Source organism: Mandrillus leucophaeus, unplaced genomic scaffold (assembly GCF_000951045.1).
Source record: "Mandrillus leucophaeus isolate KB7577 unplaced genomic scaffold, Mleu.le_1.0 Scaffold334, whole genome shotgun sequence".
NCBI lineage: Eukaryota > Metazoa > Chordata > Mammalia > Primates > Cercopithecidae > Mandrillus > Mandrillus leucophaeus.
The window spans coordinates 3,189,035-3,207,563 of NW_012103521.1; the positions used below are offsets into that span (position 1 = coordinate 3,189,035).

The 18,529-nt window shown below is 37.7% G+C and overlaps 2 protein-coding genes across 3 annotated transcripts in view; one reads left to right on the plus strand and one right to left on the minus strand.

Annotated features, from left to right (window-relative positions):
- Positions 1–1,115, minus strand: part of METTL25 (methyltransferase like 25) — a 113,829-nt gene extending 112,714 nt beyond the window's left edge. For both annotated transcript variants that reach the window (XM_011988662.1, XM_011988663.1), the window contains exon 1: positions 795–1,115. In XM_011988662.1, coding sequence (XP_011844052.1) covers positions 795–1,053 — 259 coding nt within the window. In that variant the 5' untranslated portion in view covers positions 1,054–1,115. The remainder of the gene's footprint in view (positions 1–794) is intronic.
- On the plus strand, positions 831–7,383 carry CCDC59 (coiled-coil domain containing 59). Its single transcript, XM_011988661.1, has 4 exons — positions 831–1,398; positions 2,343–2,652; positions 5,628–5,727; positions 6,908–7,383. The coding sequence occupies exons 1-4, from the start codon at positions 1,245–1,247 to the stop codon at positions 7,067–7,069; spliced, it is 726 nt and encodes a 241-aa protein (XP_011844051.1). The 5' UTR covers positions 831–1,244; the 3' UTR covers positions 7,070–7,383.
- The last annotated feature ends 11,146 nt before the right edge of the window (positions 7,384–18,529 follow it).

An 18,529-nucleotide genomic window follows, 5' to 3' on the forward strand; every position in this document is an offset into this window, starting at 1 on the left:
TGTTGTACTACTGAGATAGTCTCCTAACTGGACTCTCAGCTTAAGCTTTTGCCCCACCAGTCTATTATTCAAATAATTTACAGTTATCTTTTCAAATGTGAATTAGGTCACTATGTTCCCTAAATAACCCCAAAGGTTTCCCATCACACTTAAAATCCAAAATCCTTCCAAGGCCTAGAAAGGCCTGCGCCATCTGGCCTCTGCTTGCCTCCCGTCCTGCACCTGCAGACCCTCACCTGGCTAGAGCCAAGCGCAGCCTGCGGTTTCCGCCGCCCACAGCCCCTTCCTGTAGCTCTGCAGGCTGAAGCCTTCTCGTGTTCCTGACCTCCTAACTTGGGGCAGCCTCCTTACACAATCCCTACCACATTACACTGTTTTTATTTTCTACTTCATTACCACCATTTGAAATTATCTTTACTAACTGTTGAGTAATCTTCCACCACATGCTGGAAGATTCCACCTCGAATTTGTAAAACCTGTGAGAGCACCGCTTCCCTAGTTTCCCTCGCGTCAATTATTATGGAATTACTAGACGAAGGAACTCCCCCGCCCTGTTTCCTGCTTTCTTTATATTGTGGAAATATACAAGAACCCAAAGAAAGAGTGATCCTGATGATTCCAAAGAACATCCCCGCCCCACCCCTCAACGAATCCGACCCCTCCTCGAGGGCCGCCCCGCCCCCGGCCGCGGTCGCGCCTGGTTCTACGGGCTTCCACCAGGTGGCTCGCTTCGCCGGCTAGGACCTTCTCCTCCGCCTCCCTTCCCGCCCCGCCCCGCCTACTCCACCACCCACCTGCTTCCCCCTCTGCTTCCACTAGGCGGCGCGTCTCTGAGGGCCGGGCCTCCGCCTCCGACGCTGACTTCCTTAGTGCAGTCAGCACCGTCTCCGGGGTCAAGTCGACCAGCTCCTCCCACACGGATTCTGTGTAGAAATCCACAGTATGTGCATTGGAAATGGACAAGGCATCCCTCAGGAACTGCAGAAGTCCCTGCAACTTGGCACGCAGCGTGGGCAGGTCCGGGGTCACCGGGAGAGGGCAAGAAGCCGCCATGACGCTCACCCTCCCAGGCTGTAGGTGGCGCAAACATGGCCGTGAGTCGCCAACTCGGCCCAAATTAGTACAGGCAGGCTCAGTAGACCTCCGAGCCAGATTCCTTCTGAGCGATTGATTGCTTCGGCTTGGTGACGTATTTTGTGGGCGTCCGTTGTGGTGGTCTGGTGACGCGTGTGGTGGTCTGGAAAATGGCGCCGGTGAGGCGGGCAGCGAAGTGGCGGCCCGATGGTTTTGAGGCGCGTGGTGAAGGGGTTTCCGCGGTCGAGTCCAGGAATAAGAATGTAAAACAGAAGACATGGCGGCCTAACCATCCGCAAGCCTTCGTGGGGAGCGTTCGCGAGGGTATGTAAGAAGGCCACCGTTTACCGGTCCTCGAGCTTGCTAAGTCTTAAAATACAAGACCCGCTGAAGCTTGGAAGAAGGATAGGAACCAGACCCGGTCCTACTTGGAGCAGGGGAAATCATTCCTGAGCCTGCTGAAGCTGTGAGCTTGGTAGAGCTCTAGATAGGAAGACGGAGCAGTGTTGCTAACTTAAATTATTTAAACGTCTTTCCTGACGTAACCCTGTATTTCATCAGAACTTTTTTCCTGAGAAACTGAGCAGAGTCTATGGCCCTGTGAACTTTTGCGCATGTAGTAAGGTAAAGGGTAGAGAGGAGGTCGGGCAGAAACATACTGCTCCGAATCCATACCCAAGGCCCTCCAACCTTCGCTTTAATTTGTGTTTGTCCTTTTGTATTACTGTCTGTAAGGTCCCTCCGATCCCACTTGGAATATATAAATGTTAAAGTCAGTCTTCTGATAATTGCTAGCTTTTCAGACAACCATACACTGTCTTTTTCTTTCGTGTTGAAATATTTTCGAAAACGTACATAATAGTTTGTCCAAGATAAGACACTAGATGGGGCATTTTCTTTTCTATTTTTTAAGTATTTATTGAAGGCCCAGATTAAGTGTTTTAGTTGAAGTAAGAAATTTGTTTTGCTTTGTGAATACAGCTATAAACTCAATTTGTGCAACCGTCGGAACTGGTCAGTTTTTCTTTGAGATTCTTACTTAGATTTGTGCACGACTGTTGGCCTGATCTTTTTGCAAAGGGCCAACTTGCTGTGCAATCCATCAGCTTAAATTTGTTGCTTGAAATGTTTTAAAGCAAAACATAATGCTAGAATCTGAATGTGATGACGTAAAAAAGAAAGATTTTCATTTGTAATTAACGGCTTCATTCTTTGCTCAACAACTTCTTTTCTCTGAAAGTAATTTTCGATGATATTCCTCAATGTAGGACAAGGCTTTGCCTTTCGAAGAAAACTGAGAATACAGCAAAGTTACAAGAAATTGCTGCGGAAGGAAAAGAAGGTTAAAACGTCACTGGAATCTCAATTCACAGATCGATACCCAGATAATCTGAAACATCTCTATTTAGCTGAAGAGGAAAGGCTTAGGAAGCAACCAAGAAAAGTTGACCATCTTTTGTCAGAACAAGTTCACCAGCCTTTGCTTGAAGAACAGTGTAGCATTGACCAGGCTTGCTTTGAAGATCAGTGTAGCGTTGACCTGCCTCAGCCAGAGGAACAATGTAGTAAAACAGTAAAGTATGTATTTTCTTCGTTTGAAATCCTTTAAGTGGTGTTTTATTATTTAAAAGTGCTATCGAATAATTTATATAGGAATTAGATTTTTTTCTTATTTAACACATTTTAGAAGTCAGTTTAATTAGGGAAACATTTTCATGGAGGCTCGATTTTTAGCTTCGATAACTGAATTAGGCTGGTTTAGCTTAATTGACAAAGTAATGTAATGGGAATTAAGAGGTCTGGAATTTGGGTTTCTTCCTCTCAAGTGCAGGTGGTAACTTGATAATATTTTTGAAAAATAACTTCTGAAAGGTGTTATAATTTTAGTCATTAACAGTATGGGTTCTAGAGCTGGACTTAACATGTTAGTGCCCCAGTGACCTCTTCTCTAAAATGGGGAAAATAACACTGTGTCCTCTTTAAATTGGGAAAGATAATACTGCAATGAATATATACTTCAGAGCTGCCATGTTGCACAGCTCCAGAATGGCTTACTCACTTAAACTCAGGTGTCCCTAAGGTGTTTCATGACATTGTTGTGAAGACTCCGTGAGTGAAAGTGTATGTGAGGATCTTAAAGGATATATGTGATACGTGGTTAGTGCTCTTGAGTGTTAGCTACTACTATTAATCTGGATATTCTGCAGAGGACCAGAAATGGGTTGCAATTACACGTGCACAGCTCCATGACACTTTGGTTTTATAAGAGTTAATTTATGAAAAAACTATCACTGCACATACTTCAAGTTAAAAAACAATGCTAAAATCTAAAATTGCAAGAAGCTGGGTGTTAACTTGGGAGTATGATTTTTTACTTCATTAAAACCGTATATTTTAAAGTTGTTAGCTATTTCCGCTAAATATAACAGGACCACGGAGGGAACTTGGACCACGGAGGGGAAAATGTAATTGGGGATGAAGGCAGAGACACAAGAAGTTTACTTCTTTTGGTAGGCTTAATGATTATATTGTTAAATAATCAGTATAAAGCTCAGGGAAAAGATTAGCACTAGAAATGTAGATTTGACTTATTTTCTGATAATTTAAGGAAGTTTAAATCCTTAGGAAGGTGAAAAATCATGCTTTTAAAAATTATGGTTTATTTTGAGGTGGAAACAGGGAAAATGTCATTGAAGAAGTTAAGCTTTTTGGGACTGGAGAGAGAGAGAAATACAGTGACAGCTAAGTCCACAGAGAAAAGTTGTGATATGTAGTTGTCAAATATTGTGGTCCCCTGTTACCTGTTTGGAAGATGTTCCAAGACCCCCAGTGGATGCCCTGAAACTGCAAATGGAACCAAACCCAGTTTCTGTCAATTGGAATATATTTCTGTTAATGTCTTTTACTTGGGAATTTAATGCGTTTTCCATCTTAAATCATGCACTGTGGCTATAACTTTTGCAGTTTGAAATGTGACAGAAAAACTAGCATGAATTTCTTTTTCCTTCATAATTTGATGTATAGAAGTTTTTTGTTTTGTTTTGTTTTGTTTTTAAATCACAGGTCTTAGCAACTTCAGCATATGATTTTTTTCTTTCCTTATTAAGTCAAGAACTTTTTCACTTTAAGCAAACACTCAGAATGGTTTACAATTTAAAACATATGAATTGTTTTATTTCTGGAATTTTTCAATTTAATGTTTTTGGACCTCTGTTGACTGCGGGTAACTGAACCCGTGGCATGGGGAAACCATGGATAAGGGTTGTGCTACTGTACTATAAAGTTTAAGGTGAATAGGTCTGAGAACAGGTCTCTGGATTTGTGAACTAGGCAGTCACTTGTGACTTTGGAGAGACTTTCAGTAGATAGCCCTGATTAAGCTTTCAGCCATACATACATGTTGCATCTGAAGTCATGGTCATATATCTCACAGCCTAAGCACAAATAGAGTATGGAGACTAAGAAGAGAAACACGTTGGGGGAAAAAACTCTGCAATGAGGAGGACAAAAGAGGCTCTAACTTAAAACAGTTACGTGGTTTTAAAGTTTATTTTAATGATGAGGGAGGCAAAGACTCCCCTTGGACTTTTTATTTATTTTAAATTAAATACATGTTATAGGATGATGGGTGCTGAAAGGTGCTGAAAGAGTAAGAAGGAACAATTAGAAAGGATCAGGAGAAAACAATGTGCCTCACATTAAGGGAGTGGAATTTAGGAGTAAAGTTAGTAGCCCATTAAAAAAGACTGAAGAGTTTCCATTGATCATCATATTTGGCTAGAAGGTCATCACTGTCTTGGCATGGTTTGATTAGAGTGATGAGAAGCAGAAATCAGATATCAAAAAATCAAGGAGTGAATGAGAAGTGACAATCATAGTCTAATCACTATTCTTTCTAGAAACTTGACTACGAAAGGTCAGGAAACAAAATCGGTAGTTAGAAGGGAACATAAAGTGTGATAATGTGTAATTTATTTGTTTAAGGAGGTAGCTATTAAAGTATTATATTGTAGTTACAGAGTATAGTGAAAAGTTGAATGACAGAGGAAAAGAAAGTTATTACTGAATCAAGGATACTGAGGAAATGGATGGAATTCCAAGTAGCTGGATTAGCCTTGGCAAAAGGGGCACCTTCAGAGAGGTGAGAAGTACTTAAAGACAGAACAGTTCAAAATGGTGTCTAGGTCCAAGATACGGTGATTCATGACAAAGTAGATGGAATAGAGAGGAGGAGGTCAGAAAACTTCGAGATTAAAGTTCATATATACACATAATTTTCTTAACATCCTTAGAAAACAAGTTTAATTCTTTTTTCAGTCTGGCATTTCTGTCATTCATATACTGGTTTGTTTTAAAAGCTTTTTTTTTTTTTTTTAAGATTTTAGGATCTTTCATAGCTTTCTGTGGTTTTTCCTAGTTGAAATATTTCTCTAAGAATCCCCATTTGTGCCTTTTAATGTATAAGCTACAGCTGTGGTTTTAAAACCTTTTCAGACATTTTACTAATAAAGTCTACTATATATAATAATGTTTTTTCATCCCCCAATTAAAAGCTACTTTACAATTCCAAAGAAAAATAAAAAGAAAACATCGAATCAGAAAGCACAAGAAGAGTATGAACAGGTACAAGCTAAACGTGCTGCTAAGAAACAAGTAAGTTTCTACTTTAAAAATATTTAGTATAGTTCTTCTTATTTATCCTAAATATGCATGCTATACGTGTTTTCTTCTTGGTGCTGGGCACACAGTATTATCTCTGTAAATATCTGTTGAATGAATGAGTGGTTTGAGCAAAGGTGGAGGATTGCCTCTTATTCCAGTTCCTTGCTTGTATTGTCTCAAGCAATGCTAGTAGGTCAAAAATAGGATTTTGAACACATTGTTTATAGGTTAATATTGTGAACATCTTGGACAAAGTTTCTCTGAGTATGGTTCAGTAACTTGCACCTACTAACAAGCACCTCAAAAGATTTTTTTTATGTATAATAAAACTTGAAAACCACTGACATAAGAAAAATACAGATGATTTTCATAACATTACATTGAAGCAAGTGAAAGCCAAAGGGGAGGTGTTAGAATAAAATACTTCTTTACTATAAAGAGTTGTTCTTACCTGTAAAAACAAAGAACTATTTTAGCTTAGCAAAAGTTCACACTCTGTTATCATTTAGAAAACCAGAATTGTAGACCAGAATTAGACTTTTTTCAAATGAATATAAAATTACCCACAGCCTCAACAAGATTGTCATTTTGTTGCAACTGTGGTAGTTCTTGTTTTTGCATTGAAGTTTTATTAATCTGTAGCTTTTAAAAGAATAATGTGTCAGTCAAAAATACCTCAAAGATGATACGTAATTTTGCTCGTTTTTGCTTTAGAATATCTGTAATTAAGAGTTCTTAAAATCTAAAATGTTTTCATTGTTCTTAAGCTGGTGGCAGATTAGGAGAAAGCAGGAGAATTTCTCCATGGGAATACTGGACCAGTATTAACTAGCACAGCTTTATGCTTTTTTCTAACCATCTGCCACCTTTGGAAATAGTATATCAGATGAAGTGCAGTAATGATCATTATGCTGTAAAACATTTAGTGTCCTTTTAAAATTTTCTTTATATAAAACTGGGACTTTGTGATCATGAAAATTCTCTGTTATACCATGTGTTGTTATAATGTGAAGGCAAAGAGGGTACTTTGCTTCAATTAGGAGAAACAGTGCCCATCTTGCAAAATAGACAAACCTTAGAGTGTTTGCTTAGTAGTAGCTATTTCAAAACAATTTCTGAACTGTATCTGCTATTTGTTGCTAATGAAAGTTACATATGTTAATAATTTTAGGAATTCGAGAGGAGAAAACAGGAGAGAGAAGAAGCCCAAAGGCAGTACAAAAAAAAGAAAATGGAAGTATTTAAAATATTGAACAAAAGGACTAAAAAGGGCCAACCAAACTTGAATGTACAAATGGAGTACCTTCTTCAAAAAATACAGGAAAAAAGTTAAACATTTTGTTCTTACAGGTTAAAATATCTGCTGCCTGTTAGGTTCTTCTATGACAAGTGCCTCTCTGCAGTGAACTAAATTTGTCAACATAAACTGGATTGCTAAACTATGCTAAATATAAAATGTTCACATATTTTTATTATGGTAAAAAATTTTCTAAATATGTTCTGCATATGTTTCTTATTTATTTGCCTCTGAAGGAAGGTTGGCCTGAAGAACTGAAAGAACCTCCTATTTGCAAGACAGGTCCAAGCATGTAATACTTTTGTACCATGTGAGACTTACATGAAATAAAATTTTTAAAAAATAAGGAATCAGAGCTATCAATGAAGTATTTCAATGAAATGTTTCAATTTAATAAACAGTTACGTTGTTTTAAAGTTTATTTTAATGATGAGGGAGGCAAAGACTCCCCTTGGACTTTTTATTTATTTTAAATTAAGTACATGTTATAGGATGATGGGTGCTGAAATAAACTGCCCTCACCATATAACAAAGCGACCTTGATAAAGCAGTGAACTCAGAGTCTGATATTTATAAGCATTCCCTTAAATGGAAGTACATGGCTTGTTAGTGTAAGGTCTTTTAAATAATGATGGAAACCCCACAGTGTCACAGCAAGAATTAAGCTTTCCATTTCCTAAGGACCCTATACTTTAAGTTGAACATTATCTGTGTCTCCCTTGTTGGTACCCTTGTGAGCTGAGGTAAACCACTGGGATAACTGCTGCTCGTGCTTTGCGAATTGCAGCAGAATGAGAAAGCCTTGACTATATATATAGTCATTGTAAGCAAAAATAATTGACCAATAATACTTGCCAAATATTGAATAATAAAATTTTATGAATGATAGCAAATACCGTCTGAAATTGCATTAAGATTTTAGGGAGCTCTTGCAGTCTACTAATTTATTCTGCATTTAAAGATTAGTAGAAAGTGCTTAGATAACACTGAACTTACTCTTCGTTGCATAGAAAAGCAATGCTTTAGAAATTTGCATTGCACTATATTACATTTAAAATAAACAGCCCAGAAAGCCTAAATTTGGCTACATTGGTGAAGACAGTACATCATGATGCAGGATAAATTATTTCAGTAAATTGCTCTATAATTTTTGTGGATTTTCACTTCTAGACACTTAATCATGACAAAACACGGAAGGAGATCTAGTCCTTTTGAGAGACAAGTAAAAGTCAAGTTATGTTCATTTTAACAACTTTGTTAAACAACTTCATGCAAGGCTTATGTTAAGGAGTTACTCTTAAAAAAAAAAATTCCAAAGTTCTTATAGAGGAATAAATGCCAAGTAATGATATAATAGGGGAAAAAGTAATCAGTGACAATCAGATAAAGCAAAAGGTTCAGATTTTAGTGTGTCAATGAAGCACCCAGGAAGCTTTTTTTTTTTTTTTTCCCCCGGTAGGGGACAGTCTCCTGCCCAGGCTGGACTGCAGTGCTGTGATCGTGGCTTACTGCAGCCTCGAACTCCTGGGCTCAAGTGATCCTGCTCAGCTTCAAGAGTAGCTGGGACTACGTGTGTGCCTATACCTGGCTAACATTTTCTGTAGAGGTGAGATCTTGCCATGTTCAGCCTTGCCTGGAGTGGTTTTGAACTGGCCTCAGGGATCCTCCTGGCTCAACCGTGGCCACACAAAGTGCTGAGATTATAGGTGTGAGCCACTGTGCCTGGCCTATAGGCTTCTTAAGAGGCACGTTTCAGAACCCTACTCTAAGGAATTTGGATACTGTAGATGGGCTTAGTAATGGATGTTTTAACAGGCAACCCCAGTGATTCTGCTGTGGTTGCTCCTCGCCACACTTCAAAAATGTTGGACCAGGGCCTCAGAGAAGAAAGAGGTTTTGTTTGGTTTAAGAAATTAGAGAAAGTTTTATGTGTGCAATAGCATTTGAAGAAAGCCTTCAAGATTAAAAGGATTAGAAGTGAAATAACTTGAGGAAAGTTACAAAGGGAAGCAAGCTTGCTATTATTTAAATATCTAATAAATAGTTACAAAGAATGTGTATATTATTATTGATGGGGGGTAATACTTCCTCTCAGTTCCCTATTTCCTTCCATGTGGAGAAGACAACATCATCCTAACACTCATGGTATCTTTACTTCTTGTCCCACTTGTTCCACCTAGGGGAGGTAAAGTAATAAATGATGTCTGGGAGGAGGTCCTGGGCTGTCAGCAGAGTGCATGTACGCTTAATTACTATTCTCATACCATAAGTGAGGAAATTGATGAATGTTAGAAGGGGGATGGACATAGCAGGGAAGAGGCCTGTTTTGGAAAATATATCTAGAAATTTGTGCTGTATGGGTTAGTACATCAAGAAATAAATAAAATTTGAAGGAGCACAACATAGAAGTAGAGAGGCTTAATTGTGGTCATAGCTTATGGTTTCTGGTTTCAGACCTTAATGTATACATAGGGAGCTTTGATCTTGGTAGTTTGTAGAGGCTTCTATTAGGGCTATTAATTTGATTTTGTAAGTGTGAAGTAGGCTTTTAGTTGCTGCAGTTTTGGCAAGAGGCTTTAAGACTCAAGGCACATGGGATTTTGACCTAAAAGTTTAGGGTATCTTTGTCCAGAGAAATTGGTAATTTCTATAGAGACAATGTGCAATACTGGGCTTTAAACACATATGCCTAGGCCTCAATGAAGCAGAGTTTGAGTAAGGCTGATGGAGAGACACATTGGCTTCAGCAAAGACAGAGAATATGGAAGCGGGGCTCACCCAAACGCTGGCCTCATGGATGTCCTCACCAGGTGCCAGCCCAAGGTGAGGCTTAGCAAGCTGCTCTAGTGATGCTGGCATCAACAAAGGCACTAGCATGTGCAAGTGGGCTCATGCAGGCTACCGCAGCTTGACCTTGGCCTACATTAAATACGCATGTATAAGCAGCAAGGGCCTCATCAGATGCTGATAAGACAGCAGAAAACAATTTTATTTGAGGCAAGAATTTAATGATATAACAAGAAATATTCATAACTATGATAGATGTTAATGACTATATAAGTATTTGCTACTTTTAAACTTAAAGGCAGATTGCCTTGGTTGCAATATAGAGTTCTAGAAAAGCTCAAGGTCTAAATTGTTCCGAGAGTCATTGAAATGCAGTGTAAAAAAGAAAATTTTGAATCTGAAGATATTTGAACATACTGGGAAAAGATCAGGTCTCCTTTGACTTGTTGATTGGGACTGCACCACACCAAATTCTATACTTTGTAAGATAGCATCAGTGTTTCAAATGTCACTTTCTGAAAGAGAAGATACAGAGTGCCATGCTAAATGCATGGTGAAAAGGTTAACTTCTTGCTGACAAATTTCTTCAAACTTAGTTTAGGTGTGCAGCTCATGTGACTGGCATTCTAATGAGGCTAAAGCCATCACCGGTTATCCTCCTTCCTACAGATTCATGAGTTCCTGCTATAGAGTTTCTGCTACATGTAGTCTTGGGCAATAAATACTACTGGATTCTGGGAGCATAATTTTGTACAGGATAACTGCCTTTTAAATTTGGTGGGTATAAGGCAAGTATTGTAATTATCTTGGGTATTTTATTAACTCTCCAGACCTTTTGTAAGTTGAGGCACACCACAGAGTTGTTGAATTAATTTAACTTTTGAAGTGCTGAATGAATGTGTTGTATCCATATCCAAAAAGAGACCCCCAGGCTGCAGCTGCTGAAGGAATCCTCAAAGGCATTAAGAACGTTTCTGCCTGTGAGTGAACACAATAAGAAACTGGGAAGGACTTTCATTTTATTATACTTTTACCTTATTACAGTGAGAGAATTGGATTCTGGGTTTTGATTATCTTGGTCTTTGGACATTAACGTGAAAGGTAACTTAATATATAGACTTAATTTTCTCTCCAGGAGTTTGATAAGAGGAAAGATTTATACTGAAATGTGGGACATCTGCATTTTGCTGGCATTTTAACATTGGGTGCTCTTTATATATTTGGATACTTCCCATTGAGAACACTTGATTGAATCACCCATGGAGCTGATAGAGAGCCCTGTGGTGGAAATGCTACTTATGGGCCTGATGACCTTGGGTTTTACAAAAAGATTTATTGAGGTATAATTGACTGAGCATACATAAAATGCTCAATTTGGTGACTTTTGACACATGTATATACTCATGAAACCGTCACAGTAGTGACCTACCTATCACCATCACTTCCTGACGTTTCCTCATGGCCTGTTGTAATCAATCCGTCTGTCACTAGTATGCATTTTCAAAAATTTTATATAATCAGGATCATATACTGTAAACTTCTGTCTGGCCTTCTTTAAGTCAGCATAATTATTGGGAGATTCATCCATATTGTTGGATTTATCAAAGGTTTGTTCCTTTATATTGCTGAGTGTTCTATTGTATGGATATTGTATGGACATACACAATTTGTTTATCCATTCACCTGTTGATAGGCATGACAAGCATTCATGTTGTTTCCAGGTGTTGGCCTTTTTTTTTTTTTTTTTTTTTGACCAAGTCTCACGCCGTTGCTCAGGCTGGAGTGCACCAGTGCATTCTCAGCTCACTGCAACCTCCACCGCCCAGGTTCACGCGATTCTCCTTCCTCAGCCTCTGAAGTAGCTGAGATTACAGATGCATGCCACCACACCTGACTAATTTTTATATTTTTAGTGGAGATGGGGTTTTATGATGTTGACCAGGCGGGTCACGAACTCCTGACCTCAAGTGATTAGCCCTCCTGGGCCTCCCAAAGTACTAGAATTACAGGTGTGAGTCACCACGCCTGGCCTGGCTCTTAAAAATAAAGCTACTGTGAACATTTGTATATAAGTCTTGTATGGGCATATACTTTAATTTCTCTTAGGTAACTACCTAGGCGTAGAATGACTGAGACACATGGTAGTTAGGTATTTAACTTTTGGGGAAATATGACATCTGTAAAACGACTGGGTACTAGAAAAGGAGCTTCCTGGTAAAACGGATAAGGAGCCTGTGAAGTCAAATTAGTGGTCCAAAAATGACACTCCTCTAAGGACCTCAGTAACACCCCATTGTCTGCTCTATCTTACCTATTTGCAGGGTTGGCCTTGAGTTCCTAGAGGCTATGCATGCTGTATTTTCTACCTTAAATTTCACCACTTCATCTCAGTCTGTTCTTCAGAGAATCAATAAAATAACTGGGGAGGGTGTCTCCAGCAAACACTGATAGGCTATGATTTTACCAGACTTGTAACTTTTCCCAATTTCAGTTGTGTGAAACTAACTCCAGTTAGTTTCTAGTTCTAACAACTAACTCCAACTAACTTATTGCTTCAACTACCTTATTGAGACTTACTCTGTAATGGCGTTATGAAATCAAAGTACACCGGAAGGCAGCACATTGGAACAACCCAAATTACAGCAGATCATTTGCATCTACTGGACTCTCCTGGTGCACTGTTAGATCGGACTGCTTCTAGTCTTCAGGCTAATGATTCTACTGATGAGAGGAATATTTGCAATTGACCTACTAAGGTTCAAATAAATCCTTATAACCCCCCCCATCAACGTCATTCCAATATCTACACAAACCTGAAGAAATCACAGGAATAAAATCTATCATTGAGTCTTTATAAGAATAAGGACAGCCATATGTCAGTCCTTGCAATCTTCCCATATAGCCATTTAAAAAGCCTATCAGGAAAGGATACCCATTTATTCAAGAACTCAGAGTAAGCAATAAAATTATGATTTCTAGATTCCTGGTAGTTTCCAATATGAATCTGTCTTGTCATCCAATTGCTGAAGAAGTAAATATTTCACAGTGGTAGATGTATGTGCAGCATTCTTTGGTAGACTTGTAGATAAATACAGTTAACATTTGTTCACTAATTTTCGTGGGAAAATTAAATTAACAGCATATGTGGATAGTTGTACCATAATTGTTCCACCCCCCTGCCCAACCCTCTGCATCCCTGGTTTTGCTTTTCAAAGTTTCAGTTATGTGTGGCCAACTGCGATCCAAAAATATTAAATGGAAAATTCCAGATTCCTAAGTTTTAAATTGTGTGTTGTTGTGAGTAGCATGATGAAATCTCACACCATCTCATTCTGTCCTCCCTGAAATGTGAATCATATCCAGCATATCCCAGCAGTGTATGCTATTTGTCTTAGTCACTTAGTAGCCATCTGGGTTATCAGATTAAAAAAAAACCCATAATATGTATATAGAGTTTAGTACTATCCATGGTTTTATGGATTCTCTAGGGGTCTTGAAACATATGTCCCACTGATAAGAGGGGACTACTATACCACATATTGGATTTATGGACTCCTCATCAATTTTTTTTTCAATCTAAACAATCTAAACAAAATGACTTTTCTTTGAGGGTCCATTCTCATACAATATGTAGATGATATTTTGCAGTGCGCTCTTGATCTAAGTACCTCACAGAGACTCCATATTTCTTTTCGAGATTAGCTGAAAAGGGGCATAAGGAATCTAGAGAAAAATGATTTTGCCAAGAAACTGAATAAATTATTTGAGTCATGATCTGTCAGTACATGGGTATTTTATTTTGTACGCCAAAACAAGAAAATTCCATTTTACTAAAGCTCTAAATTAAAAAACAATGAAAAAATTTTTAGGATTGACTGGTTATTGCAAGCAATAAATACCTATTTTTTTTAAAAGTTGCTCAGTCCTCTTATGAACTTACTGTGACAACAATTCGTGAGCCTTTCTCATGTGATATAAAAGTAGAAGCAGCTTTCTCATCTTTGAATTCTTCTCTTTAACAATATCCCACTTTGGGTATCCCTAATCATCTAAAAACCTTCTCTCTTTAATTCAAGAAAGGCAAGACGGTGCATTGGAAATATTAACTCAAGAGAAACCTGTTTATTGTCTCTCTTAGCATATCCCTTGGTTTGGTAACTAAGACCTAACCCAATTTTAATGTTTGCAGGAGGTGGCAGCAGCTGCCAAACTGGTGAAAGCTTCTGCCAATGTGGCAATTGCTTTTCACTAACTCTATAGTTTGCATGTACTGGGCAATCACTGTTACTTCTAAGCAACACTCAACATTTCTCTACCAAAAACTTTTACATTTATGAAGCCCGTTTATTCTTTGTGCATCACTATTTACCATTGTTCAAATTGTACTCTTATAACTTGAATTACAAACTCGAATTCCCTACATCTTGAATAACAAGAGGAAGGGAAAACATGACTATAGCAGTAACTCAGGAATTAAGCATACCAAGGACAGACCTTACAAGCACCTTTTTAGTTAATTCTGATTTAATATATTTATGGATGGTTTTTATACTTTAAAAAAATGACAATGGCATCCCCTTCTTTCTGTATCGACTGAAAATGCAGCCATTAAAGCAGCTCATTACATTGTATTCTCTCTTCCCAGGTAGCTGAATTAATAGCTCTGACTAAAGCTTGTATTGTGGCAAAATATAAAAGAGAATAGATTTGCTTTTAAGAATTGTACATGATTTTGGAATGTTATGAAAACCGGAAGGATTTATGACCTCTTCAGATATTTTGATGACTGGTGGAAAAACATTAATGTCTTAGTGGAAGTGATTAAAAACTCACAAGGAGATCCTGGTTATTAAGATAGAAGTGCATACGCAGATCAAAATATGAGGGCAATGCTCTTGCAAGGTGACATGCTAAATGAGCTGCTTTTCACATCCCAGCTAAAAGGGATGCTTTAAATTGGACATCTCTCTCTACCAAACTTTCAGAAGAATTGTCTCAATTTAAACTGGCTATGGTTGACTTACAGTGATTAGTTCAACCTTCTGAAAGGCAAAGTTGGTCAGCACAGGGATCCCCTTTACATAAAGATAGATTTAGGGCAATTTTGGGATTTAGTGCCCGATAGCACCACAATCCCACCAATGAACCAATGAGCCTAGGTCAAACTATTTTATGATTGTTCACATTATAGAATTTAAAAAACTACCTTTTGCATTAAATAAGTAATGGTAGATAACAAGCATAACCCAGGTACATCTGTTAAGGTGAGGCATGGTTCAGTTCCTTTACTCAAGACTCTTGAGGATTTACAAATGGGCTTTATACAACTGACCAGATCTTTAGCTAAGTATACACATTAGTTATTGTTGGTGAAAATTTCTGGCTGGATAGATGCTTTTCCTTGCCAAAGAGCTAACACTATCACAGTTGTTAAAATATTAAATCATACATTCCCAAACGGAAATACTCATTTCATGAGAATAAGCATGAAGAAACTCTATTAGATCTTTCCACTAACCCAGAAAACTCACTTCTAGCATTACCCCAGTCTTAAAGAGAAGTAGAATGAGTAAAGGAGACACTGAAGATGACACTGTCCAAATTTTCATAAACATTTAATTTTTCCTGGTCTACATTTTGCCACTATCATTAATAACCATGTAGTCCTCTCCTCAGAGCTCCCACGGACTTTCTATAAGATCATTACAAGACACCTTCTACCACTAGGAAAAACTTTATTGATGCATGCAGACCTACCTGGATGCTGTCAGAAACTAACTTCCTTTACTCAGTCTTATGCACAGCAGGGACAAGCTACCTCTTCAAAGGAAACAACTCTTAAAATTTTGCATGACCTCTAACCCAGGAAGTGTGTCATTTAGAAGACATATTGTATTAGTTTCCTAGGGCTACAGTAACAAGGAACTACAAAGTCAGTGTCTTAGAACACAAAAATGTATTGTCTTACTCTTCTGGAGGCCAAAAGTCTGAAACCCCAAATCAAGGTATAAGGAGGGCCATGCTCCCTTTGAAGATGCATCACAGGGAAAGATTGGTTCCAGGTTTCTCTTCTAGCTGCTGGTAATTCCCTTGGTTTATGGCATCATAACTCCAGTCTTCACATGTTATTCTTCCTGTATGTATGTCTCTGTGCCCAAATTTTCTTTTTTATTAGGACACAAGTCATTGAATTAGGGTCTACCCTAATTACTGCATTTTAATTCAATTTCATGTGTAAAGATTATGTATCTCCAAATGAAGTAACATTCTGAGGTCCTGGAGGTTTTAACGCCAATGTATTTTTTTTTTTTTGAGGATACACAATGCATAACACATCAATATAAAAATGCTTTAAAACATTGGTGGGACACTATTTTTGTTTCTTCTGGGGATGCATGTGTCACTGTGGAAGCAACTGCCAACCCAAATCGGTAGGTTTCTTTCACATGAGATTTTAAACTGAGGCTACATCAAAAGTCTTCAGAAGCAGACTTTAAGAGACAGTCATCCTGCCCAATAACCCTGAACCTGAACCAAGGAGATGACAGTGGTATCATCTTCTGTCCCTAAGACAACAAAATAAAACACAGCAGAATGAATTCCTTAGAAAACCTTTCCATTTTTATAATTATTATTCTGGCATTCTTTGGTGATTTAGCCTAAATATCATGAGATCATTCTTTTTTTTCTCAGCACTTAACCACATTCAGTTCTTAGTACTGTATATGCAAAATACATAGTGACAGCCTGTGCATTTGTATTGCAAAAATGACAGTGTATATGAGAACTTTCTTTTTCAAACACAGAATATCTCCATACTACCAGTCCCTTGTAATTCCAGTTATTCCACATCTGTGATTGCTGTAGTCCCCAGTGGTCATAATCCATTTGAGGTTTGTGGAACCTTTCTTGTGATTTTCTGAAGAGGCCCAATTTACCTGATTAAAAATTACACAAGTCATGTGGTCTGAATGGGGACAACCTTTGTTATAACTCAGTTTCACGGGCTAAAAACAATAATAGTTCTCATCACAAATATGTCAGTTTCAGCAATATTTGAGAAATGAAAAATATCAAAGTAATAAAGGGAAATAAGACAAAAGGTCTTTAGTGCAAGTCCTAAAGATTGACTTGTAAGTAACTCCTTCCTCCCTATTCCAATTTGGTTTGTGGAACTAGAGCTTATTGGCTATTACCTGCTAACTGATTAGGCTTAGTCATTTAGCCTTCCTTATGTCAATCTTGCAGATTGACGGGATCTATTAGAGATGGCAAGGAAATATTTCACTCATCGAAAATAGTTCATCACTGGCCAGGTGGGTTCGTTAGTTCAAGGAAAATTTCAACTTGTATTTATAGCAATACAATGCCGATGTATACGTTTCAGAAAATTATTATCTTAATGAAACAACTCCATGGCTGAACTTCTGATATATGGTGATATTTAAATGATGATATATCCTAGAGTTAACTGAATTCTTAATGGTCAAATCTTCTCCTCTGGGATACAGGAAAAACTATAAGAAGGAACTGATGAAGTGTGACCCCTTGGACACATCACCTACAAAGCAGAGTCAGCCAAAGGCTATAATCCCAAATTAGGGAACTCACACAGCAGAGGAGCTTAGATAGTCTAATACACCAAACAAACAATCCAACAAGCTCAGTATTTACTTAATCAACAAACTCAGATATAGCCATCCCCAGAACATCACTGAGAAACTTTACTTTCCTAATACAGAACAGAGATGGTTCAGGATCTTGGGGATATAGAGGATCTACTCTATTTCTCCTTCTCCAAGTTTCTTTTGTGGGAAGCCTCCAATATTATATACATATGCATATATATACATACACATGCATATACATTATATACATATGCATACATATATATGTATATATGTGTATACGTGTGTATGTGTATATATGTTTTATGTATTATGTATAAAATTTTACAACAGGAATAGAAAAACTAGTAGAGGAACCTTGCTTGGATTAAAAAGTGTTGAGTTTGTTCGATTTACATCTGAGTAGGCCTCAAATTATCTGTTCACAGCAGTGGAGAAAGTCAAGTGCATCTTTAATACCATTCATTCCCTTTGCCATCCTTAACAAAAAATTTTTTGGAAATTCTGCTTGAGTCACTGTGGCTACACATTTTGAAAGTTAATTTGTATGCTTTTAAATGTAGATTAAAAAGTGAATTTATTTAAAAAGCGTTGGCATTTTTGTGTGACTAGCATTTTATGCTTGCATGTTGAAAATGGTATTTTGGATTTCTTTTGTCCTCATTTATGTACAATTTGGCACTAATGTATCATCTTAAGTTAAAAACATTCACAATAACTGTTTTCTCTAGTAAAATATGATAAACTACTGGTAAATTCATTCATTACATTCTTACTCCCAAACAACATTTCTAGTCAAATTTATTTTTCGTATGCTTAATAGAGTAAGAAGAAAATCAAAGTTTTGAATCAGAGAAGAGAGGCTTACAATTTACAATAACCTATGGCTAGCCCCTTAAATGAAATTTGTTCTGCAATATGAATAATCTATAATTATGGACATTCATCTGTTCTTTAAAGGGTGTGTGCTCTGTCATCAACTCTGAAGTCTTATCTGCATTCTTCAATTTTACAGGGATGTTTTTACATTAGTGGCCTAAAAAGTGGACCACTCACATGAGCATGCCTACAACCTTTTTGT

Excerpts from the sequence above, each read along its gene's own strand:
- CCDC59 (XM_011988661.1), top strand. The coding sequence starts at position 1,245 with ATGGCGCCGGTGAGGCGGGCAGCGAAGTGGCGGCCCGATGGTTTTGAG. Across the intron at positions 1,399-2,342 it reads CGTGGGGAGCGTTCGCGAGG|GACAAGGCTTTGCCTTTCGA; the intron begins GTATGTAAGAAG and ends TCCTCAATGTAG. Across the intron at positions 2,653-5,627 it reads CAATGTAGTAAAACAGTAAA|CTACTTTACAATTCCAAAGA; the intron begins GTATGTATTTTC and ends CCCAATTAAAAG.